We start from the raw sequence: 26,538 nt of genomic DNA, 5'->3' as shown, positions 1-26,538 counted from the left end.
ATCCATGAGGGGGCCAGACTGCCTCCCCACCCCACCCCCCACAACAAGTTAAGTGCTCATGCACTCAAGTGCTCCCGACAGTTTTTAAGGAGAAAAAAGCCAGAAGCAGCTTGGGGCAACTTGGTGATTTCAGAAATTTAAGTTTTTATTGGTTTTAGAAATAAAAAGAGAAAGCATATGCATAAGTACAAAAAAACAATAAGAGGGAGGGGGGATACAGAATGGGGAACCAGAAACAAAGAAAGCAGCAAAATATCAGTTACATTTCTACCTCAAAAAAAATACCCAATTATTTCTACTTGCAAGTATTAAAATTTTCCCCTTATGCAACCATTATATTCTACAGTCTTCATTTTTCATTATACACTTGTTACTAATCTGTTGCTTAAAATACAAGTCTATATTATTATTCTTCAGCACACATAGATGTAAGAAGTCAGAGAGGTTGCAGCACAGAACTAACTGGCTAAATTTAACCAAACTAAAAGTTCAAGCTAAGTAGCTATTTTAGCGATGTCATCATTTGGATAAGCATAAAAAACAAATATCATTTCTTTAACCTTCTTACTTACTTATTTCAAATGGAAAGAAGGAAAGCAAATTTAAAATAACATTAAAAAGTAGAGGGATAAAAAAGTATAGAACAAAAAACATAATAGTTTATCTGTCTCAATATAAACAGTTTCTCCAGTCCATCGTATTAAGAGCAGATCTACAAGACCTTCACTGTTCTGATCCAGCAGGACTCTTTTGATGTTCTTCTTAGAGGAAGGCCTTGGCCTCTCTGCCCTGTTGTTGGCCCTCCAGAGGAACTGATTGGCCACTGTGTGAGACAGGAGGCTGGACTAGATGGACTCTCACTGGTCTGACCCAGCAGGGCTCTTCTGATGTTCTTCTCAGGGGAAGATTACAAAATAGTTGTGTTGTCTGCCTTATTAAAAATTGACCCAAGTTAATTGTTTATTTATGTACAATTCTTTTTAAAGCTTTTGAAGACTATAACTCTTATATTCATATTACTCTGAGAGGCACAAACCTAATATACCATAAGAGCCACAACTCCCACACATTTATTTTTACCTTAAAAAAAAGGCATTTATTGTCTCTATAGCCTGCTCTTTAATACGTAGCTCTATTTAACTTTTTTTTTTTAAATGTAGAAAATAACAGACAGAAGAGAAGCATCCTATCCCGAGAGTCTCACTTGGCCTTTTGAAATCGCATGTCAGTTCTTGTTAAGAGTTGCATATTAGTCAATTACCTACAGAAAGAAAAACAATTTAAAATCCCTTCTTCTTGAACGTTTTTCATGTCTTGTTTTTTTTACTGACATGTGTCTCCTCTCTCCTTAGTGCATTCACCCATCTCGATAAAGATAATAAGGCTCCTATGTGATCACTCCTTCTCAGAAAAGCTTTAGTCGGTCTTGATTTCCGGACCTTCTTAATAACTACGCAATCTGGCTCCATTTTAATTTTCTTCGGCTCCTTCCCCATTTGCCTCAACTCCACAGACTCCACTGAGATCTCTTTAACACTCTGTTCACGTAGATTTAAGGTTTCGCTGCCTTTCAGAATAAGAGCTCCCATTTGCTTTTTTATCAACTCTGTTATGAATCAAGCTCCTGCTTTAGAGAAATTATGGTATCTATTATATCTTTTTTAAAAACAGTTTGCTTTGCAATGCCATTTTTCTCCACAGAGTAACCCAACCTAGTAATTAAAGTTGAAAAGTCACTCAGAAACCCAGTTAGTCTATCCTTCCAAATCTCCTCCAGCTGTGTGTTTTGATTGTTGTCATTTCAGTCCCACTCAGGCAACAAATACAAATCTCTCTAAAATATATCTCATTTTTGTTCAGACCGAATTATAACCGGGTAATGGTCTCCTTGTCACTTATTCAGTCATAAACTGAGTCGATTTAAGTATCTATATTCAGTCTAATTCAAATTGTTGCAAATGCTCAAAGTTGTTCTTTGTTTTTTTGAAGCCACACTCGTGGTCTTTTGAAGACTATAACTCCTATATTCATATTACTCTGAGAGGCACAAACCTAATATACCATAAGACTGATTCATTTCTGATTCATTTCTGTGTGCAAATCAGCATACTGGCTCTTAGCTTTAAATCCCTAGGGTTGGCAGTCCCCACATGGGGAATGCAAATAAAAAATACACCACTCCAGGCACTACAAGAAGCCATTTAGTGGGGCGCGCAGCGACGCGGAAGATGGCGGACGCTTGAAGCGGCGGCTCCCGGCTCACAGTCCCTTCTCCCGCTCCCGTTCCCAACCATTTCTTTCACCTGGCATGGGCAAACGAACTGCAGGGAACACCGAGGCAGCCAAGAAAACTCCCGCGAAAGCCGCACCGACGCAGCAGGTACTAAACTTTCTTCCAACGAGCCCCGGGCCCTTACCTCTCTCTGAAATGGCGTCCAGCCCTTCCCCCGGCCCCGCTCAGGAAGAGGGCTCTTTATTAACGACCCAAACATTTCAAGTGGCGATTTCACGCTTGGAGGACTCAATAGGGGTCACAATAGGGGAGAAGATCAGCAAAGCCATTACCCCCTTGCAATTAGAACTAAAAAAAATTAATGAAACGCTTTCAGCAGTCACTCAAACTGCAGACTCAGCGCTGGAAATGGCTACGGTGGCCCACGAGGCTGTACAAGCCCTGCAAAGCTCAGACCTACGGCTCCATGAGAAGGTGCTTTACCTGGATAACAGATTAAGGGCTGCTAACCTGAAATTTAGAGACCTGCCAGAACAGGCGGAAGAGAACCAGGAGGTAAAAATCTTCATTGCCTCATGGCTTGCTTCAGCCCTCCACCTCCAAGATGGAGTCGCCCCTCTCATTGATTCTGCCTACCGTCTGGGGGCATTACAGCCCAAGTCAAAAGACTTTTCAAGAGACATACTTGCCACGGTTCCAGACTCCAGGACCAGAACCCTGATTTTACAGAGAGCCCGATATGAAGAGGGTCTACTCTACAAGGGCAAAAAGATCCTGGTTCTAGCTGATCTTTCACCAGAAACCCTGCAGCATAGGAAAGAAATGAAGCCGATTCTAAATTCACTATTTGAACACAAAATACGCTTCCGCTGGGCTTCTCCTATCCAGATACTGGTTGTTCACCAGGGCCTTCGGCTAACAGCTTCTGATTTCACCTCCGGCTGTGATCTTCTTAAACAACTAAACATTGACTCTCCTTCATCTCCTGACTCAAGTGGGGCTACTTCATCTCGTTCAACCAACCCACCGTTTTCTTTCAAGCCAAGAAGACAACGCTGACTTCTTCATGGACATTCAGTTCACCTCCTGTTACTTCCATCTCCTGCTACTGAACAGTTGTATTTGCACTACCCATGCCATCTTGTTCTGGTTTAAGGGAGCGGGGGTTTTCTTTCCTCTTATTATGTCACATTGTTAAGGGAACAGCCGGGATGTTCCTTCTTTTTGCTCCCTCCATATTAGATTGTATATTTCTTATATACTGAGTAAAGTTGCATTGTTTCCTGGTTGGAAACAATGAACAGTTTAGTAAGATTTATGTTGTTAATATTGTTGATTTGTTTTTTCAAGGGGAAAAGGTACCTTTTACTGGTGTTTATTTATGGCCCTTTTCAGACGGTGCTTTTTGACCAGCACTGGTATGTTCTGGTATACTCTGGCCATGACCCTCGAACTCAGTGGATCCCTTTAGCGGTGTTTGGGGTTTTGGAAATTTTTATATTTATACTGAAAAGTGGTTTGTGTTTGTTCAATTTGGTTCAGACAAATATGGTTGTTGCTGTGATCCTAGACTTTTGCAGTCAGGTCACTAATCCTGGTACTCCCACCCCAATGTTCTCTCTTTGTTTATTCTGTGTTGTGAGAACAAGGGAAATCTGGTCATTGTTACCTGTTTCTTCTACTTCTTCTCATCATTGTTATACAGAGCCCCAGTCCGGGTTCTACAGGCGTTATATGGATCTTAACAATGTTTTTTTCTACTTTAATGTCTCTAAATTATGTCTGACTTAAAGTTAATTTCTCTCAACTGCAGAGGCCTTAACAACATTATTAAAGCCAAGCGGCTTTCTTCTGCTTTGACCAAATTACAACCTGATCTTCTTTTCCTACAAGAAACCCACATTAAGTTGGCAAGCTCCACCATACTTCGATCTAAGTGGTTCCATACACAGTATGTAGCTCCTGGTTCTTCTAAATCACGCGGAGTCGCCATCCTACTTTCAAAAAATACCCGGTTTGTTTTGTCGGCTCAAGAAGTCGATCCCCAAGGACGTTATATCTTTATAAAAGGTACACTTAATGACTCTCCTTTCACTCTGGTTTCTCTATATGCTCCCAATTCCTCACAAATTAGCTTTATAAAAGACACGCTTTCTAAATTTGCCCTTTTCCAAGAAGGGACAGTCATTATAGGGGGGGACTTCAACCAAATCATAGACCCCAAGTGGGACAGATCATTTAAGCCACACTCTCCCCCGACTTCTCCCCCAGCACCTATGCAATCTGTCCTTCATAATTTTAACCTATGTGACGTTTGGAGATTGCATAACCCGGGGGTTAAGGACTACACCTACTTTTCGGCATTACACAATACCTTTACAAGGATTGATTATTTTCTTATTTCTCCCTCCTTATTGAATCAAGTTTCTCACACCAATATTGGCCTTAGGACACTTTCCGACCACGCTTGGTTGGAGTGCACACTGCATGTTGGTTCTCAGGACAGGCCTTCATTTAATTGGGCATTAAATAAATCACTCCTTCTGAACCAAGAATTTTGTACACAATTAGAGCAAGAGATCAATCTTTATTTCAAAAACAATCTGGATTGTGGGGTTTCCAAAGAAATTGTGTGGGACGCAATGAAAGCTGTTCTGCGAGGCAAGTGTATCTCCCTGCATTCGGCCTACAAAAAAAGAAAATTAGAACTGAAACAACTCATTTTAGACAATATTAAACACTTGGAACAAAAACACAAGCAAACCTGCTCTAATAAAGTTTACCAAAAACTTGTTCTCGAAAGACAGAAACTAGACTTATTGGAAACATCTAATATTCGAAAAAATCTACTATTCGTGAAACAAAAATACTGGTATAACCACCCCCGTTCGTTGAAACTACTTTCATGGAAACTCAGGAAAGAGCTAGGTGAGAGACAGATTAAATGTCTTAGAGACAACTCTGGCAAAATACACTCATCAAACAAAAAAATCTTGGACACCTTCCATCAGTTTTTCCAACAGCTATATACCTCGTCCAATCCTCCTTCTCACCTAATAGACCACTTTTTTCAAAACCAGAAGATCCTTACCCAACTCTCCCACGAACACCAAGCCTTTTTAGATTCTCCGATTTCTTCTCTTGAAGTCGTTGACGCCATTAAGGCCTCCAAAATCAATAAAACCCCAGGTAGAGATGGACTACCTTCAGAATTTTATAAAAAATTCAATCTTTCCCTGGTACCTCACCTTACCACTGTTTGCAATCTTGTTCTGGACTCCGGCTGTATGCCTCCCTCCTGGTCCCAGGCGAAAATAGTTATGATTCCCAAAAAAGACAAAGACCCATTAAATGTTAAATCTTACCGCCCCATTTCTTTACTAAATAATGATTATAAAATATTTACTTCCATTTTGACTGCTAGATTGAACACAATCATAGGGCTCTATATTCACACCAACCAATCAGGATTTATTCCGAATCGCGATATCACAGACAATACTAGACAAACAATTAACTTAATTCAATATTGCACTTTTCAGCCATACGACTCCTGCATTCTTGCCTTAGATATAGAGAAGGCCTTCGATAGTGTAGAACCTCTCTTCCTTAAAAAAGTCTTACATCATATGGGTTTCGGACCTAGGTTCAGAACGGTTATAGATTCTTTGTATTCCTGTCCATCCGCGTTTATACAAATCAATGGTCAACAGTCCCCTTCACTTATCCTAGAAAGAGGAACTCGTCAAGGGTGCCCCCTATCACCACTGCTATTCGTCATTGTCATAGAGCCCTTTGCAAATTTGATACGGCTTTCTTCAGAGATTTCTGGTATCTCTGTCCAAAATTTTACTTTTAAAATAAGTTTATTTGCCGACGATATAGTCTTATATATTACAAATCCACTACAGTCTATTAAAGCCGTTTCCTCTCTCCTGTCTGATTACAGTAAACTTTCAGGTCTTACAGTTAACCACTCGAAATCAATTCTCTACCCGATTAAAATTTCCGATACTTCTAAAAAAGACATAGTCGCAAACTACCCCTTCCATTGGGTCTCTGATTCCTGGTCCTATTTGGGGCTGAAAATCCCCTTAAATATAGCTGGCCTATTAAAAACTAACTACACGGCCACGGCTTCTGAGATTACTACCACGCTAAAGCAATGGGATAAGTTGCAACTATCCTGGATGGAAGGAATCCATGTAATTAAATCCTTCATTTTTCCCAAGTTTTTATATCTTTTTCGGGCTCTTCCTATTGAGATCTCTCAGCCTATCTTAAAATCCTGGCAACAAATACTGACCTCCTTTATCTGGAAATATAAGAAGCCTAGAATCAAAGTTTCAACTTTATGTCGATCAAGACAAAAAGGTGGCCTAGCAGTTCCCGACATTGCAAAGTATTATAAAGCTACTATTTTATCCCAGATGACCAAAATACTGTACCAACATCCCCCGCCGCCGTGGACGCCCATAGAGGAAGCTCACTTTACCCCACTGAAATACTACGAACTACTATGGCTCAAGAAAAATGAACGCCCACCGTGGCAATTCATGAACCCATTCCTCAGGGCGCTCTTGTCAGTATGGGATTCGGAGCGTCATTTTCTTGCTCCAGGACTCTCTACTATCTCATCTTTTATAGGACAAAAATATTTCCTTCCTGCCCAACTACCCTTTTCCTTCAAGGTCTGGAGAGACTCCTCAAAAGCTTTTTCTTTAATCTTCTTTCATCTTCTAAACAACTTCTACCTAAAAATGACCTAGACCAAGTTTTGACTAAGCCAGCACCTTGGTTTGAATACTTTCAAATCAGGCACTTTCTTCAGGACCCTAAAGTGATCTCTTCATTTTCTCGCCCTTCATCCGACTACGAACATCTGGTTCTTCATTTTCACGAAGAGAGAACGCCTAAAAGTCTCATTTCACGGCTGTATCGAATCCTATTGTCTAAACTCGAAGCAACCTTACCCTCTTACACCACTCAATGGCATAAAGACTGTGGCATCATCCTTTCCCCCGACCAATGGGACTCTATATGGGCTAGTGATGCCCTACAATCTACTATTATAAATATATCTCAACAAAACTTTAAATTGATTGCACGTTGGTACCTTACTCCTAACCAGTTCTCCCATATGACCCAGTTAGGCTCTTCAGACTGCTGGAGAAACTGTGGGCTCAAAGCCTCTTATTTTCACTGCTGGTGGGACTGCCCCAAAATCAGACCATTCTGGACCTCAATTTGTGCCCATCTCTCCTCCCTAACTGGGGTCTTGATCCCAGATGACCCAACAAGGATACTTCTCAATCATTGGTCTGATACCCGTCTCTCATCTTCTAAAAAATCCTTGATAGTTAAACTCCTGACAGCTGCTAAAACCACGATCGCGCAGTCCTGGAAAAACTCATTGAATTTGACACTTGACAACTGGCTACTTAAAGTCTGGGAACACATTGTAATGGATAAAATTCAGGCAGCCATAGACCACAAAGACCCATACCAAGCCTACGCTAAATATCTGGCAACTTGGCTTCCCTTTCTAGAAAGCTTGACACCGATCCATTTTATGCTAACTCTTATTCTAAAAATAAAATGTATAAGGATTTCCTTTTGCTATAAATTTTTTTAACAAGTTAATTTCAAGTTATTTAAAGTGTATTATATCTTCCTTTTTCCTTTCCTGATCTTATTTTATTTTTAAATACTGTGTTATAATAACTATAATTATTATTACCTTCAGTTTGTATTTTGTTTATTTTGTTTTTTAAATGTTGTTTTTGCTCTGTATTCTGTCTATTAAGCTTACGATGTTATCTCTGTTAATCTTCATGGTAAACTTCTTGCGTTATGGATTGTAAGCTACTTTTATGCCTCAATAAAATGTTTAAATGGGGGGGAAAAAGCCATTTAGTGATTGCCAATCATTTGTGTACAAAAGTGGGAGGGAATCCACCTCTTTCCTTTCCTTGGAACTGTCCCATTTGTTGTTATTTAAAACGTCCCATTAGCCAGTGGTATTGAAGAGCAAACTTATTTACGAAGTTGAATTTCAGTGCCTAAGGTAGAAAAGTGATGCATCAGAAGCTTGTTAGAAGAAGAAAGCAAGTAGCCAGGTGTTCACCTCTTTCTGCCGTGATGGCGACCATGACAGCAGAGCACTGGAGCACACAAGAAGCCAGGGAACAGTCGCCGCTATTTCCCTGGCTCCCTGCAAAGCCCCATGCTAACAGGATACCCCTCCAGAGTCTCCCTGGAGATGCCACGACTGCGGCACCTCTCCAGCCACCTGCTTCAGGGGGGTCGCTAGAGACGAGCTCCGTGGACCCCACTGAACTTAAGGCGACGAAGCCTGGAAGTCGCAACTTGGCGATTTCACAGGCCAAGGCGCCTTGTTTCCGCCCCTGCCGCTTCCAGATGGCAAGGAGGCAACTGACGTACATCTTAAAAAATTGCTACCACTTCCAAAGTGGTATCTTTTTGAGCCATTCTCCAGAGGCTGGAGAATGGGGTGAGGACGGGATGGGGACGGGTGGCAAATGTTACCGTTTGGAAGGATTTTGGGGGTTGATTTCAGAGGTGTCTCTGAGTCTGCCCAAAGTGCCAGTCTGTAATCACACGCAGAATCACATTTAGATCAGGCCCAAGGCAGTAAATGTGTAACCTTTTATAATGGAGGAGCCAAACAATGTCAAAATTCAGAACCAGAGAGATCAATAAAGATCCAGCATAAGAAGGCTCATTTGAATCACTGAAAATATACAACATAGCATTGCTGATGACTGACATGTTAATCAATAATCTGTAAAATTTCACCACTGTGACACTGGTTGTCGCGTGTCTTTTATTGGGAAATGGCAACATAAGAAGTCTCACAATAAGTAATTCATTTACACAGAGGCATCCTGCACAATGGTTTTAGTGTGTTGGTATAAATCTGTGTATGACTCACTCTTGGATTCTTAGCAACTGTTCACCTCTAGCATTATCTGTACTATCTTGAAGAAGGCTTTGAGTCCCATCAAAATCTTCACCCACCATTCCCTTCACAGACTGGATCTATAAATCTTATATCCTAAATTAGATAAGATGCAAAGGACCAGGGGTCATTTTGTAGGGAAAAAAGGTGGTGGAGCTCATCCAGGGATTGTTATGCAGCTGCACCTACTATTCAATGGACAAGGAGGTGGAACTCTCAGAAGGAGGAGGTGGAACTCTCCCAAAGGTTCAGGAGCTGTGCTCCTGTGAGCTCCCACTGAACCTAAGGCCTGCAAAGGACTGTTCAAAAAGTGCACTTGGTTCAGAAGGAGTTTGTAGGGTTGCCAGCCTCCAGGTGGGGCCTGAAGATCTCTCGCTTTTACAGCTGATCTCCAGCGGCAGAGATCAGCTTTCCTAGAGAAAATGGCTGCTTTGAAGGGTGGACTAAATGGAATCGTACCATGCTGAGGCTCCTTCCCTCCCCAAACCACTCCCTCTCCTGGTTCCACGCCCAAAGTCTCCAGTATTTTCCAACACAGACCTGACAACCCTAGTTTGCTTTCTGCCATACTTTACAGAGAATATAGTTCAACAGTTTTTTAAAAAAATGACTGACTGCTGATTCATTTCTGTGTGCAAAACAGCGTACTGGCTCTTAGCTTTACATCCCTAGGGTTGCCAGTCCCCACTTGGGGAATGCAAATAAAAAATACCACTCCAGGCACTACAAGAAGCCATTTAGTGATTGCCAATCATTTGTGTACAAATATATATACAACATAGAAATCCCAATTATAAAGTATGGACTACAGCAGGTCCATCTGAAACACAATTTCAAATCTTCCTCACGTCCAAGGATGAATGGAGTGGATAAAAAAAAACACTTGTTTGTTGCTATCACTTTGAAGTGAGACCAAACTGGACTCCAAAGATCTTACAATCTTAACAATTGTTATCATTTTTGGAATGGGGCCAAATTGGACTCCAAAGAACTTACAATTTTATTTGCAAGAACCTGTGTTTATGTGGGAATCACTGCAAACATTCACCAGTAGCTGAAGTCTATAATGATTACAAAGGGAAAGAATCTCCAGTTGGGGGCAGGGGATCCCCTCGTTTGGAGGTTTTCTCAGAATGCAGGGGGGGAAGTTGAATGTCATCTGGGGACTCCATTATTCCCTGTGGAGATTGGTCCCCATAGGGTATAATAGAGAACTGATATGTGGGTATCTGGGCTTGGAGGGGGGGGGCGTGTTTTTTGAGGTAGAGGCACCAAATTTTCCACATAGCGTCTGGGACTTCTCCTCAAAACTCCTCCAAGTTTCAAAAAGATTGGACCAAGGGAGCTCTAGGAGCCCTAAAAGAAGGTGCTCCTATCCTCCATTATTTCCAATGGAGGGAAGCCATTGAAAAGGAGTGCTGTCCCTTTAAATTTGATGGCTGGAACTCCCTTCGGAGTTCAGTTGTTCTTGCCACAACCTTGCTCCTGGCTCCACCTCCAAAGTCCCCAGATATTTCCTGAGTTGGACCTGGTAACCCTAGCTCTTCATGGCCTGAGGTCAGGGTATCTGCTTGCTTGCTTGTGATTATGAACAGAGGTCCTGTTCTGTGTTCCTCCATCAACCCAGGTAATGAGACTGGCAAGCAGATACAGGGTCTTCTTTGTGATTCTGCTGCTATTTTGGGAATCCCCTCCCCAAATTAGGGTTGCCAACTTCCTGGGGGGGGTGAAATCCTTTCCCTTTATTAGATGCTTAATTGGATGTATATCAGGTACTGTTGTTTATAAAAAAGATACTGTTATTTACATCCATGCAATGAAAAGGCTTCAGAAAGCATGTATTTTGAGGAACATTTTTCTCTAGGTCTGTTGGCAATCCCATCCACTGTGGTTTTCATGGTGCCAGTTCTATTTAAAAGTTAAATTCTGGAGTGGGGGGGACGACTCATATTCATTTCCCCCAAGTTTTTGTTGATTCCCATCCTTGCCTGCTTTTTGCTATTTTATATATCCAATGACTTGTTCCTCCATTAAGTTTAAAGAAACCATTCTGTTTTTCATTTTGTTCTCCTTCTGTCTGAATAATTTGAGCATGTTTACTTGTTGCTCTCTAATGGCTTAAATCTTTGCTCTGGACATTTTATACATTTTATGTTGCAAGCTGCACAATAACAGATTAAAATGCTTTTGAAATTAAATAAATGGTGGCATTCCCATTGTGTTGTGCCTTTGAGTCGCTGGGTGTTTTGTGAATAGCGATGCCAAACTCTTTAATAAACGATTTGCCAACAGATTTTATTAAAACGTTATTTAGAAAATACTTGTGAATACCCTGGATTGAGGTAGCTAGTTAAAATTGCCTCCAGGAGACCAGGCAGGAAGTTTTATTAAAGACAAATGAGTGACAGGTTGTCCCTTGAATAAGGAAGAGAAGATAACAAGGCCAAAAATGTTAATAGAAATGGCACTTTCCCTCTTTCAACAAAACAGGAGCCCACAACAGGACACAAAGCTTCATTCAGCCTGTTTGCTCTGATTCACAACACTAATGAGGAAACCAAACATCATTTGGTGTCCTTTGCAAGACAGAGTAACCAGAACATGACTCAGTATTCCTAATACCATGTATCTTGGTTTGTACCCAGTACCACCTAATCCAATTACGTCTTCAGCAACCTATGTGCCATTTTAAGACACTATGTAAATAAACTTGCAAGCTTCCCCCCCCCCCACACACACCATTATGTTGATATTGAACAACATCCAACTTAAGAGTTCTGGAGAACTCTGCTTTCATTGATCCTAATTTTTAATTTAAAAAAAAAAAATCTATGGGCTAAAATGTTGTCTACTGTCTACATCTAGACAGTGCTGGAAAGTGCTGTCAGATCGCAGCTGACTCCAAGGTAAGAGATGTTCAGAAGTGGTTGGCCATTGCATGCCTCTACATAGTGATTCTTTGGTGTTTGGTGTAGTGGTTACGTGCACGGATTCTTATGTGGAAGAACTGGGTTTGATTCCTCACTCCTCCATCTGCAGCTGCTGGAATGGCCTTGGATCAGACATAGCTCTCATAGGAGTTGTCCTTGAAAGGGCAGCTTCTGGGAGAGTTCTCTTAGCCCTACCTATCTCACAGGGTGTCTGTTGTGGGGGAGGAAGGTAAAGGAGATTGTGAGCTGCTCTGAGATTTAGAGTGAAGGGTAAATCCAATATCATCATCATCATCATCATCATCATCTTCTTCTTCTTCTTCTTCTTCTTCTTCTTCTTCTTCTTCTTCTTCTTCTTCTTCTTCTTCTTCTTCTTCTTCTTCTTCTTCTTCTTCTTCTTCTTCTTCTTCTTCTTCTTCTTCTTCTTCTTCTTCTTCTTCTTCTTCTTCTTCTTCTTCTTCTTCTTCTTCTTCTTCTTCTTCTTCTTCTTCTTCTTCTTCTTCTTCTTCTTCTTCTTCTTCTTCGTCTGACCCTGCTTAGTTGCCAAGATCTTATGAGACTGGGCTAGCCTGGGTTATCCAGGTCAGTGTAGAAGCTGTTTAACACATCTGTTTTCAAAGCTAGTGGCACCCTTATATGATTTAAGTGTATTTTTCCATGTGTCCCCTGGGCGATGATCAGTTCTACAAATCTTTCCATGCAGTGACTGATGGGAAAGGAAGCTCCCCTGTAGGTTTAGGAGCACTGTGGTCCTAAGCAGAGTTACAGCCTCTTAAATCCATGGAAGTCCATGTATTTGGAAGAGAGCAACTCTGTTTAGGATTCCACTTAAAGTGATGGGAAGATCTAATTGTCCGCTCTCAGCTGCCAGCTGACTTAACCAATTAGCACCAAATTGCTCCCTGCAATGGAAAAGTAACTTAGTTAGTCTAATTGCCTGTATTTTCCCCTTTCTCTTTTAATTATTTGATGTTGAGTTTAATTTCCTCTCTCTGACGGACATGGAAAATTATGCCTTATATTTGCGATCTCCAGGGGATTGCTCTTCTCAATCCTGCTCTCGCTCTTTCTGTATATGGTTTTCCTCTTCTGTACAAACACCAGCCAGTTAGCTTCCCTCCACCTTCTGCTTAAAAAAAACAGTTTGTGACCAGCTGTTTTTATCCCCCCCCCCTCTCTTTGGGGGAAACCTATGAAATCTGTTGGCTTAGAGCAAACTAGATGTCAGTCAGATAGTCAAGTCAAGCCTGTCTGCATCTCAGTCTGGAAACTAATTTCCCATGGGCCCCTGGGGTGTTCCTGGGCAACCCCCAATGAAACAAATAACCACCCTGTGTTTCAGTCCCTCTTGGGGTTGTCAACCTCCCTGGTGGTTCCTGGAGATCTCTCAACTATTCGAGTTATCTTCAAATGACCAAGATCAGTTCCCCTGGAGGAAACGGCAGCTTCAGAGGGTGGACTCTGTTGTTTATACCCTGCTGAGGTCCCTCTCCTCCCCAAACCCCATCCTTCCCAGACTTGACCACCAAATCTCCAGGTATTTCCCAACTGAGAGCTGGCAACACTAGTCCCGCCCACTCACAAACAAGGCCCCTGCAGTACCTGGGAATAGTTTCCAGTCTGACTAACTTGAATGGGAGTTGGGTCAGGGGAACCTAGGCAGTGGGGTGGTGGTTTGTCTCTTAGAGCCTGCTCTGGCCTGCAGCCTCTATTCTACCCTGCCCTCTACGACTGGAGAGGCTTTACTTTCTCTCCAGTAAGCCACCTCCATCACCGTTGTAAGGAATTGCCCACTGGGAGGGTCAGGACTCTCAGCTTCCCTTCCAAAATCTGAAGCTCTGTGCCTCTGTGTCTCCCGCTGCCCAGTGCTTGGTCACCAAAGGACAGATTACTGCTTTGTGTGTCCCTGGAGGAATGGCCACTTGCCAACTGCTTGCCTTTCCTCAGTGTGCCTTTTAAAATAGCATGTCCAAGACAGTGAAGGCCTATGTGGTACAAAGAACCACTTCCGGCTTCAGAAGTTCGTATTTATTAAAAAGAAAATGCTTAAAATAATATTTTTAGCAGAGCACCAGATTGAGCAATGGTTCAAACGAAATGGGTAAAATGCAAATCCTCTGAGAGAGGAAAAACACAACTCCATCAGAGAGAAGAAAACAGGAAATTAAACTCAATATAAAATAATTAAAACAGAAAAGGGAAAATACAGGCAATTTGACTACGTTACTTTTCCATTGCCCTATCAGTTGTTAAACTGTAGGACAGGCTCCTGAAGCTTAGTAAGCTACAGATCTCTACACAGTAACCATTACCCTGAAGATTACTCCTAGGCTTCCCAACCCTCCCGCCCTGGCGGGAGACCCCAGGATTTACAGCCTCTTCCCCCACTCTCCAAAAAAACGGAAGCGGGGGGAGGGGGGAAACGGCGCCAAGGAGCGTGGCGAGCCACCCCATCTCAGAGGAGCAGCTAAGGTGAACCGGAGAAGAGGCGGCAGCAGCGCAGCGGCATCGCCCGCTCCACTTTGCCTCTGAGGTAAAATCAGAGAAGGGGAGGGTGGAGGCAGGCCAGGAGCGTGGCGAGCCATGAATCTGGGTTCCTCTAGCTTGAGTCCATCTCGGAGGAGCAGTTACGGTGAAGCGGAGAAGAGGCGGCGGCAGCGCAGCGGTGTCGCCTGCTCCGCTCCGCCTCTGCAGTGAAATCAGAGAAGGGGAGGGTGGAGGGAAGGAAGACATTTAAAAGGGTGTGCTGTCCCTTGAAATACGATGGCCAAAACTCCCATTGGGGTTCAGTGATGCTTGTCACACCCTTGCTCCTAGCTCCACCCCAGTGTCTCCTGGCTCCACCCCCAAAGTCCCCAGAGATTTCTTGAATTGGACTTGGCAACCCTACTTACTCCAAGTCTTGAGGTGAGCACGTGGAAAATGGCTGCATGTTCCTATGGACTCAGCACCCAAGGAAAAGAGACCCCCTTCCTGCTGCAAGGAGTTTTTATGTTTCTCCACCCACTGACCTGGTAGTATTTCCAGGACATTTCCTTCTTGGAGTCCATTTCATTCTTCCCAAATCTCTGTTCCCTGCTAGGAAGAAGAGACAGATCTTGCCCCACCCATCGTCTCTTGTTATATCCCGTAGCATTTGTATGAAGGCGAGCTGATGTCTGCCAGGGAAGCTGTTGAAGCCATTAAAATGCTCAGCTCAAAACTCCCAAGGAAAAATGCATTTCTTCCCAGAGGGCTTTGAAAGTTGTTTTGACCAGTTCACAGAGGAGCTGTCCATCAGTGGCTATTAGCCATGATGGTTAAATAGAACCTCTGTGCTTGCAGGCACTAATGCTTCTGAATGGCAGTAGATGCGGGGGGGGGGGGGGGAGCAGCCTTCCCAGCAGCACCTCATAGGTTGGAACAACATGGATCTTGATCTGATCTAACAAGGCTTAGAATTATCATGGAGTGTCCGCATAAAAAGATCTTTCCCATCAACAGAGATGGGGGATAGCCATGTTGGTCTGCAGTAGAACTACTATATTTGTGTCCAGTAGCACCTTACAGAGAACATCCGTGCCAGAAAACATCTGCCCTGCAGGATTTGTCACCTTTCTGCAGGGCATGTAAGGCAGAGATGTTCTGCTGGGCATTTGGTTGAGGGCAGCAGTGGGACAAAGTGTAGTCTGGCACTCTCATCCCCTCCATTCACCACACACCCCTAGGAGGCAGGTAGAAGCTGATTTTTTCTGCCATTTGGTATGTTTTAATGTTGATATATCTATTTTGTATTTTATTGTTGGTTTTACCATTATTTATTGCATCTATCTTTCTTGGTAAACTGCTCCGAGCCCTGCTTGCAGGGAAGGGTGCCCTAAAAATCTAATATATTAAATAAATAATAAACAAATAAATACAGAGCAACAAGTTTTCAAAGGTATGACCTTCCAAGGGTCAAAGCTCCCTTTGCATCTTGAAAGCTTATACCGCAAAATTCTTATTGGTCTCTAAGGTGCTACTGGAGTTGAATCTGTCTTCAACAGGAGCTGCCAGGGACTGAACCTGCAATCTTCTGAACACAAATAAGTACTTTGCAGTTCTTTCCCAGTGGTGGGACAGACATTGGCTATCTGCTTCCTTGCTTTTCTTGCCACTATTAACTTGTCTTAATTTGGTTGTTTCTGCATCCGATTGCAAATACAGATTAATTTCACAGCTTGCGCTAGCAGAAACCTTTATTCAACTCCTTTTCTATTTTTCCTTACAATGTTGGACTCAACATTGCATGAAAGGGGCACGTGGCAGACCCCCGTGCACAGTAGGGACCTGCATATTACACTGTGCATTGCTTTCATTACGCCTTGTCATAGGTCTGAAGCTGCTGCTTTTCCATGCAGGGTTATAAAAGCCCAGAATGTTTGTTCCTTATGTTTATGATACCCGAGAAATGTGCAGGTTTCCTGCAGTCTGTTAGAAACGTATGTCAGCAGCTGCAGCATATGAATTGCAGGCTGCATGCTGCGTGACATCTTAGCGTACATGTGCAAGCACTGATGTGCATGTGCAGTACAAAGGAGATCAATTCCATGCTGAAATTTGTAGACTTACCCTGAACCCTGAAGAAAGACAACTTTAGCAACCCCCTACTAAAAACATTTTAACAAAGCTCCCTCGAAAGCCAAAAAAAAGGGATAAGGATTTGCCAGAAACAGGGATCGGGAAACTGGGCTTATCCAGAAGAAATAGGGACAGTTGGAGCACAAAGCTTATCTGGCCAAATTTAGCATGTATTCGGATGTCATATTAAGATGGTATTAAGTACATGTAGTTGAGGAACCTGGATTGGTCACCTCCAATATATAAATACAGACTAATGGGTTAACTAGAGTTAGTTCTTATTACCAGCCAGGATTCTAAACCATGATTTAATACAGGCATAGAGTCTTGATTTGTGTGTGCGCATGCTTGAGTGCACATGTGCGGGCAGGGAATCTAAATCCAGTTAATCCATGTTGTCTGAATTCATATGCTTTGGGTTTCCAACTGCCAAATGGTGGCTGGAGACAAAGATCAGTTCACGTGGAGAAGACGGCCATTTTGAAAGGTGAACTCTATGGCATTAAGTTCCACTGAAGTCCCTTCCGTCCCCAAATCCTGCCCTCCCCAGGCTCCACCCCCCCCCTCCCAAAATCTCTTGGTATTTTCCAACCCGAACCTGGCAGCCCTACTGATGCTGCTGGTGAGCTTTGCTTTTAACTGATGCTTCCATGCAGGGCTGCATTTGGAAGCATCTGCATAATGTTGGTCTTCCTCCGATCACGATTAAGGAGCCTGTTTGAAATGGCCCGAAAGAACACATCCTTTGATCTGTCTCAGGGAGGAAATGCAATATAACTAGGGACAGATTGTCTTTCTGTACACTCTGCCTGCAGCCAGTATGGGAAGAGAGCAGAGCTGAGGTCCACCATCAAAATGGTGGAGCCTAGCTCTGCTTTTTCTCTTCTCCATTTTAACCCTTTAAAGGGCTTTTTATATGTCATGGCTGAGCTACGGCTAATCTTGCCCATCAGACATACCGTGAGGTGGGACCATGGGGGGAGGGGAAGGTGATGTTGATGGCATAGCTAGTATCACTACATCACATCCAGTGAGTAGCTCTAGGAATTGCCAGAGACTCTATGGTTTTATCCTAGAGTTTCTGGCAATTTCTAGAGCTACCCACTATCACTTCCATGTTGTACTTGGAAGTGACATACTAACACAGAGGCCAGCAGCATTTTTATTCTCCCATCCAATCGGCAGACAGAAGCAATAGGCAGAAAGCCTCCCACCGTAGTTAAGAGGCCTGGCAACTCAAGGCATGGCACAGCTTTGCACCATGTTATCAGCTGCAAAGCGGGAAAGAAAGAGTAGTAGGGAACATGAGTGTGATTGTCCTTGAGCCAGTGCTTGTATGCTGATGTGACAAAGCAAAGTGGGGGGGGAGAGGGGTAGCATCCGCAGCAAGTATCACAGGGACAGGATATGCAGACCCCACTCCCAACTACTCCCATGCTGCTTGCCTCTGCTTCCCCAGCAGCAGTGACTTTTCCCGTCCATATGTAGAAGCAGCACAGAATTACTGTATTACAGGAGGCAGAAGCAAAGCCCATGTATGACCCTGGCAGCAAGTCAACTTCTTGCACAATGTTGGCTTAATGTCAGTTTTATGTAGCATCTGAATGTCTCCTGACTGAGATTTTTAGAAAAGAAAATCACACTGCTATGGAAAACAGGAAGAAGAATGCTGTACAGAGGGCAAACAAGAGCTGCTGCCAAAATTTATTGGTGGTTCACTCCTTGGTTGGAATGTAAATCTGTCCAGTTTAAATGACACTCAGCTGTATTATAAATCAAGCACCATTTCCCCAAGAACTCCTTCTGCGCTCTGGATGGTAAATGAGGAACACTTCTCACACTACAAATTCTTTGTGTCACCCCATGGACTTTCAGTGAGACAGGTGCAGTTCCGAACTTAACTCCCAAGCAGACAGATCCCTGACTCACATCAGTGTATGGGCAAAGGGGACATAAGCCTTTCCCCTGCACCATTTTTTGTACCTGAAACCACCATCTGCCCCATTGGGGAATCTTCATATAATGATGGCTACACATCAACATTTCCTCTTCTCCCAAGTCCCCACATTACATGATCCTGATCCTGCACATTGCCTGGGATTTACATTCCAAATAGCACATCACAGCAAGTCCTTCTGGTAGCTACTTGGTACATACGAGGACTCTGTAACATGTGTATCAGCTCCAACAGTTTGTGCATGCAGCATTAGTGTTCAGCAGACTAGCTGCAGAGCTGCTTGGAGCCAGCATGGGCCCCTAGACAAAGATTCCACCTGCCCCCCCCCAAAAGAAACCTTGATCCAAACCAAATGTCATAACAAAACCAATCACTTGGCTTGCTGTTACCATGCATCTATAATAATAAAGAATCGACGTGTCTGTTTGTCCATCTGTAGCAGGCAAAAGTCATCAGAAAATAAAGCTAGGAGACTCAAAGTTGGCCACCAGTTTCAGGATGATCACGGGAGTTCCAGTACCAAAAATGGAGAGAACCAGAATATCCTGGTACATGTTATCTCCAGATTGCTGCTCCACACTATTAACAAGCTAAGGTTCTCTGTTGCAGGCATTTTAATTTTTTTTTTGTTAAGTCAACAGCTGACTTATGACAACTCCTCAAGTGGTTTTCAAGGCAAGAGACATCCAGAAGTGGCTTGCTATTGCCTGCCTCTGCATAGTGACCCTGAACTATCTTTAGTGGCCTCCCATCCAAATAATAACCAGGGTCAGCCCTGCTTAGTTTCCAATATCTGACAAGATTGAGGTAGTCTGGACTATCCAGGTCGGGAGACAGCAAACACTGATCACCAGAAAATAATGCTAGCTGTTTGAAAATTGGCTACCAACCTCAGAATGATGGAAGCTGCTGTGCCCAAAATGAAAGGAATTAGAACATCCTGGACCAAGTTATCTCTGTGACAGGCAACAAGAACGCTTTCAAGCAACCTGTCATGTGTCTCTAATCCTCAGATCCCCAGTCTGCCAGGCAAAGTTTCTGAGTGACAAACTCTCAGCCTACTTATCTCACTGCATTGTTATGAGGATAAAATGGAGGACAATACAAGCTGTTTTGGTTCCCCATTAGGGAGAAACATGGGGTATGAAAATTGCCTATCTCTCTCAGCTTGACTTCGCAAACGAAGATTTAAGAAGGGTGCAGTAGTCCACGTCTGCTGCAGGCTCGCTGGTGGCTGACAAGACCAATGTGGGACAGGCAGGTCCGGCCACAGTGGCTGCAGGGAAAAGTCTGATTTGGGGTTGGTGCTGTAGCAGTGCGATTCTTCCTCAATCTCCTTTTGTCCTCAAGACCAGCTATGCGTGCGTTCTCAAAGGAAGAGACAGCCTGGTGGATGGTGTGCCTCCATGCTTTGCGATCTGAGGCTAGGTCAGACCACTGGTGATGGTTGATGCGACAGGTGCCAAGGGATTTCTTCAAGGAGTCTTTGTACCTCTTCTTTGGTGCCCCTCTATTTCGATGGCCGGTGGAAAGTTCGCCATACAGAGCAATCTTGGGAAGGCGGTGGTTTTCCATCCTAGAAATATGCCCTGCCCAGCGCAGCTGCATCTTCAACAGCAGTGCTTCAATGCTTGTAACCTCCGCCCTTTTGAGGACTTCAGTGTTGGTCACAAAGTCACTCCAGTGGATGTTGAGGATGGTGCGAAGGCAGCGCTGATGAAAGCGCTCAAGGAGTCGCAGGTGATGACGGTATAAAACCCACAATTCGGAGCCGTAGATGAGGGTTGTCATCACAACCGCTTTGTAAACATTGATCTTTGTGCCTTTTTTCAGATGCTTGTTGCTCCACACTCTTTTGTGCAGTCAGCCAAATGCACGGTTTGCCTTTGCCAGCCTGTTGTCAATCTCCTTGTCGATCTTGGCATCTGAGGAGATGATGCACCCCAGGTAGCTGAACTGCTGGACTGTCTTCAGAACTGATTCACCCACAGTGATGCAGGGAGGGTGATAATCTTCCTGGGGTGCAGGCTGGTGGAGAACTTCTGTCTTCTTCAGACTAACTTCTAGGCCGAATAGCTTGGCAGCCTTTGCAAAGCAGGACGTCATATGCTGCAGAGCTGATACCGAGTGGGAGACGAGTGCAGCATCATCAGCAAATAGTAGCTCTCGGATGAGTTTTTCCATTGTCTTGGAGTGAGCCTTTAGTCACCTCAGATTGAACAGGCTGCCATCGGTGCGATAGTGGATGTGGACACCATCGTCATCATTTAGATCTACTGTGGCTCTTTGAAGCATCTTGCTAAAGAAGATCGTAAAGAGAGTTGGCGCGAGAACGCAGCCTTGCTTTACACCTGTGCCTATTGGGAAGGGCTCTGAGAGGTCGTTGCAGTGTCTGACTTGGCCTCGCTGGTCTTCATGTAGCTGGATGATCATGCTGAGGAACCTTGGGGGACATCCTAAACGTTCCAAGATTTGCCACAGGCCTTTCCTGCTAACGGTATCGAAAGCTTTGGTAAGGTCGACAAAAGTCACATATAGAACCTTGTTCTGTTCCTGCATTTCACTTGGAGCTGCCTGAGAACAAATAAGAAGAAGAAGAAGAAGATATTGGATTTATATCCCGCCCTCCACTCCAAAGAGTCTCAGAGCGGCTCACAATCTCCTTTACCTTCCTCCCCCACAACAGACACCCTGTGAGGTGGGTGGGGCTGGAGAGGGCTCTCACAGCAGCTGCCCTTTCAAGGACAACCTCTGCCAGAGCTATGGCTGACCCAAGGCCATGCTAGCAGGTGCAAGTGGAGGAGTGGGGAATCAAACCCGGTTCTCCCAGATAAGAGTCCGCACACTTAACCACTACACCAAACTGACTCTCCACCATGTCGGTGGTGCTCCTGTTAGCTCTGAAGCCACACTGGCTCTCTGGGAGGAGTTCTTCTGCAATGGTGGGCACCAGTCTGTTCAGGAGTATTCTGGCAAGGATTTTGCCTGCAATGGAGAGCAGGGTTATCCCCCGGTAGTTGGAGCAGTCCGACTTTTCTCCTTTGTTCTTGTGTAGAGTGATGATGATTGCATCGCGAAAGTCCTGTGGTAGTTTGCCTTGTTCCCAGCAGGTGACAAGTACTTTGTGAAGTGTGCTATGTAGTACTGTGCCCCCATGCTTCCAGATCTCTGGTGGGATTCCATCAACTCCCGCTGCCTTGCCACTTTTCAGTTGCTTGATGGCTTTAATAGTCTCTTCTAGGATGGGGATCTCATCCAACTCTGTTTTCACTGGTTGAAGTTGGGTGTGGTGGATTGCTGAATCTTGAACTACGCGGTTGGCACTGAAGAGAGCCTGAAAATACTCCGACCACCGGTTCAGTATGGATGCCTTGTCTGTGAGGAGCACTTGGCCGTCTGCACTACGCAAGGGACTCTGAGCCTGATATGATGGGCCATATACTGCCTTCAGGGCTTCGTAGAACCCTCTTAAATCACCAGTGTCTGCACACAGCTGGGTTCTCTCTGCAAGCTTGGTCCACCACTCATTCTGAATGTCTCAAAGCTTGCGCTGGAGGTTGCTACATGCAGCGCGAAAGATTGCTTTTTTCCCGGGACAGGAGGGCTGAGCAAGATGTGCTTGGTAGGCAGATCTCTTTTTCGCTAGTAATTCTTGGATCTCTGGATTGTTCTCGTCAAACCAGTCCTTGTTTTTCCTTGTGGAGAACCCGAGGACTTCTTCAGAGATCAACAGGATGGTAGTTTTTAGGTGTTCCCAGAGTGCTTCTGGAGAAGGGTCTGTGGGGCAACTGGAATCCTCAATTCTTGACTGGAGTTTTGCCTGGAAGGCAGCTTTAACTTCGGCTGACTGAAGGCTGCCAACCTGAAGCTTCCTCCGAGGGATACCTCCTCTCCTGGGTGTGGGTTTAAAGTGAAGACGGAGATTGCAGCGTACAAGACGATGATCCGTATGACATTCCACACTGGGCATTACTTGGGTGTGTAAGACATCTCGAAGGTCTCTCTGGCGCACCAGAATGTAGTCGATAAGGTGCCAGTGCTTGGACCGTGGGTGCATCCAGGTTGTCTTCAGGCTGTTCTTCTGCTGAAAGATAGTGTTGGTGATGGTGAGCTGGTGCTCCGTGCAGAATTCTAGCAGGAGGCGCCCGTTATCATTGCAGTTGCCAATGCCGTGTTTGCCAAGTACTCTTTTCCAGGCTTCCGAGTCTTTACCTACTCTGGCATTGAAGTCGCCAAGGATGATCACCTTGTCCTCTGTAGGGGTCTTCCGTATGAGGTTGCGTAGATCAGCATAGAACTTGTTCTTTTCTGCAGGATCTGCTTGAAGGGTTGGGGCATACACACTGAAGAGTGTTGCATGCTGCTTGTTTTGAAGTGGGAGGCGCATGGACATGATGCGATCTGAATGACCTGTTGGCAGGTTTTCGAGTTTGGAGGCAATGGAGTTCCTGACCATGAAGCCAACGCCAGAAAGGCGGCTCTCAGCCTTTGACTTACGCGACCAGTAGAGGGTATAGCCAGCACCGTGTTCTTGAAGACTACCTTCCTCAGGGAAACGGACCTCACTGAGAGCTGCTATGTCAATATTCAACCTGAGAAGTTCGTGGGCAACTAGAGCAGAGCGTCGTTCAGGGCGATCACTGCCTACTGTGTCAAGCATGGTTCTGATGTTCCAACACGCAAGCTTAAGTCTTTGCACACTTTGTGAGGCAGGTGCATGCCTTTTCTTTGTTGTTATTTTTTGACCGCAAGTAAGGATGCCCGTTGACCGCGGCTAGCCAGCTGGGGTGGGGGAGACGAGCTTTGTTTAGGCCACCTTTTCTAGGCCCCTCTCCGTGTGGAGCAAGCAGTGCTGTCCCTAGATAAGGCTGCTTGGTCGTTCAGGGTGCTGCCGAAAGATGCTTTCGTCTCCGGGTCAGCATCAGGCGACCAATACCCTGAACCGCCTACATGCAGGATCGGGACTGCGGCTTCCAGTGGCATCTTCCACCTGCCGTTTCGCCCCTTGCCCATTGCTGCAGGACTTGGTGTGTTGTGGGTTGTGGATGTGGATATGCCCTTCAGGCCTGCGCAGAGGAATTTTTAGGTGAAGCACAGTGTGCGCAGTACTGGCTCCACCCTTTCACCTTGGGGTCATCTGCCATGGCCCAGTAAGCCGGGACGCCGGCAGCGAGTCCTCCAGGTGGTAGGTGTTACATTAATGAGCTCTATCTGCCCGGGTTTGATGTTAGAGTTTTCCTTCTCTTGGCTGGCGAGGTTGGTGAGCCCAGCCTGCCCATCCGGTTATACCACCGGACATTCGGTCGCACCATGACATGGCAAACTCTGTGAGAAACGGGGGGGGGGGGGGGGGGACCAGCGGGAAGGTGTTGCCATGGATGCAGTAATGCAGGAGAGGCCATTGCAGTGACCATCTGCCAGGCATAGCCGGACAGTGACCACGCGGCGTTCACTACACCAGGAAGGAGAGGCTATGTATTGCGCATACACTTTCCCTGGGGGGGCAGGATACCCAAGAGGGAGCCCACCCCTCCCCCCCAAAATTTGCCTATAGTTCACCGTAAAAAGGATGACTTCTGCTGTTGCCCCATCAAATACTGCAACTCGTCCAGCAGGTGACAGAATTGCTTGCTCAGTATCCAAACTACTTTTAAATATTTTGAGTGCAGCAATCAGGGCAGGCCCCTTGTATCTATAGCTTTCCTTCCTCTTTCCTCCCTCGCCCATCAGCTTTCCTCCCTTTCCAGTCAAAGACACCCTCCTCATCTACTCCATTTCCACAGCCTGGAACTCTCAATATTTCTCTCTGTAGCCATGTGTTTGATTTTGTAATTTTATATTTGCACACACACAACAATTTCACAAAAAACGTACTCTCACAATAAATTATTAACAAATAAATCTGTTTCAAGTTTACTCTTGTACCTTTCCCTCGAACAAAATCAGGGCAAAACGGTTTTATGTAGTGATGCTGGAGGAGAAGTAGTGGGATCACTAGGACTGATTTTGATGTGTTTTTCTTTAAAAAGAGGGAGAGTGCCAATGATGCACACTGCCCCAAATCCCTTGCAATATTCCATTGTATGCTAGGCAAATCTCTCCCAGTATGCGTAGTTAGATATCCTCTGACAGCTGTGATACTGCAAGGAATCCTATGTCATTTGTATTGGATTGCAGAACGCTGTAAGAAACCCTTGAATCCAAGTGGTGGCAACAGAAGGCCACCCTGCCCTGGAGGAAAAACAACCCTGCAGGGATGCACGAGAGAAAGTGAAGCAACAGGTAGCTTTAGAGAGATTTATCAGGGAGTGGGCGTACGTTTTCACAGTTGCATCTTGAGAAACATCATTCAGGATCCCAATGAAGCTGCAACAACTCCTTGTAGATGGCAGAGAAGGTCGGGCGTCCAGGAGGATCACGATCCCAGCACCGCAGCATCAGATCGTAGATGTCCATAGGGCAACCCTTTGGGGCTCTCATACGAAAGCCTGCCCCAGAGAAGAGAGATAAACAAATCAAAAGAAAGACATGTTGAGTTTTTTATTTATAATTTAAATGTATAGACCACCCTTCCCCTGAATAAACAGGGCTCAAGGCAGTGAACAACAGTAAAAACATTCATAAACTAATAAAACCATTCCAACAGTTTCAATAAAATATGACTAAAACATTCTCAGATGGCATCATGGCACTAAAACATCAAAATGTCAAATTGTATTGCTGTCTCATGGGGCAGATAGGAAGCAGGTGGGGAGGAAGGGAGTGGCAGATAAGATGGTATCCAGGGCTTTTTTTGTAGCAGGAACTCTTTTGCATATTAGGCCACACACCCCTGATGTAGCCAATCCCCCTGGAGCTTGCAGTAGGCCCTGTACTAAGAGCCCTGTAAGCTCTTGGAGGATTGGCTACATCAGGGGGTGTGGCCTAATATGCAAAAGAGTTCCTGCTACAAAAAAAGCCCTGATTACCCATCACTGTCCTCAACTAAAAGCTGCTGAGTGTCCAGGCATGGGTTCCTGTATAGCTGAAGACTCTGGGATACTTAAGTCACTGGTCAGCAACTAGTTTATCTAGAGTCAATTAGTGTTGCCAACCTCCAGGTGGGGCCAAAAAAAAGACAATATGAGTAGCACAAAAACAAGGGAAGCCAGTTTGGTGTAGAGGTTAAGTGTACAGACTCTTATCTGGGAGAACCAGGTTTGATTTCCCACTCCTCCACTTACAGCTGCTGGAATGGCCTTGAGTCAGCCATAGCTCTGGCAGAGCTCATCCTTGAAAGGGCAGCTGCTGTGAGAGCCCTCTCAGCCCTACCTACCTCACAGGGTGTGTGTTGTGGAGGGAGAAGACATAGGAGATTGTAAACCGCTCTGAGTCTGATTCAGAGGGAAGGGTGGGGTATAAATCTGCGTCTTTTTCTTCTTAATAATAATATATTCCACTTTCTTAAAGACACAGTAACATGTAAGGTAATCACTATAAAAAGTCTCTCTATATTGACAAATGAATATGTCCAAAGCGTAGTCCTTGATAGCTGCTGTCATAAGACGTCAGTCAAGGAGAAAAACCACAAGTTCAGTGGAAACCTTTTTGGTGAAGTGGAGACCGGTTTCGGCAATGCCTTCCTCATTCATAGACCTTCACACAAATTAATATATCACAGCTTCTCCAACAAGACAAACAATTACTTATTAACTGGGACACCAGCCCAATCCTTTTCACAGGATAAACCTTCCAACAATTCCACGGCTGATGATTGGACTGGTGCAAATTTGTAATCAGGAGAGCAGTTACAAGGACTATTGCTATAAAGACAAACCAGCATTCAGACAAATCTTCA

General features: G+C 44.5%; 1 protein-coding gene across 1 annotated transcript in view; it reads right to left on the bottom strand.

Annotated features, from left to right (window-relative positions):
- Positions 1 to 24,587: 24,587 nt before the first annotated feature.
- Positions 24,588 to 26,538, bottom strand: part of LOC132587846 (tyrosine-protein kinase Fer-like) — a 31,684-nt gene continuing 29,733 nt past the window's right edge. The window contains exon 10 of the mRNA XM_060260235.1: positions 24,588 to 25,189. Within this exon, the coding sequence (XP_060116218.1) occupies positions 25,047 to 25,189 (143 nt within the window). The 3' untranslated portion in view covers positions 24,588 to 25,046. The remainder of the gene's footprint in view (positions 25,190 to 26,538) is intronic.

Source organism: Heteronotia binoei, chromosome 1 (assembly GCF_032191835.1).
Source record: "Heteronotia binoei isolate CCM8104 ecotype False Entrance Well chromosome 1, APGP_CSIRO_Hbin_v1, whole genome shotgun sequence".
In the NCBI taxonomy this organism is placed as follows: domain Eukaryota; kingdom Metazoa; phylum Chordata; class Lepidosauria; order Squamata; family Gekkonidae; genus Heteronotia; species Heteronotia binoei.
Note: the sequence above shows the minus strand (reverse complement) of the source record. Positions and strands in the feature narration are given on the sequence as shown.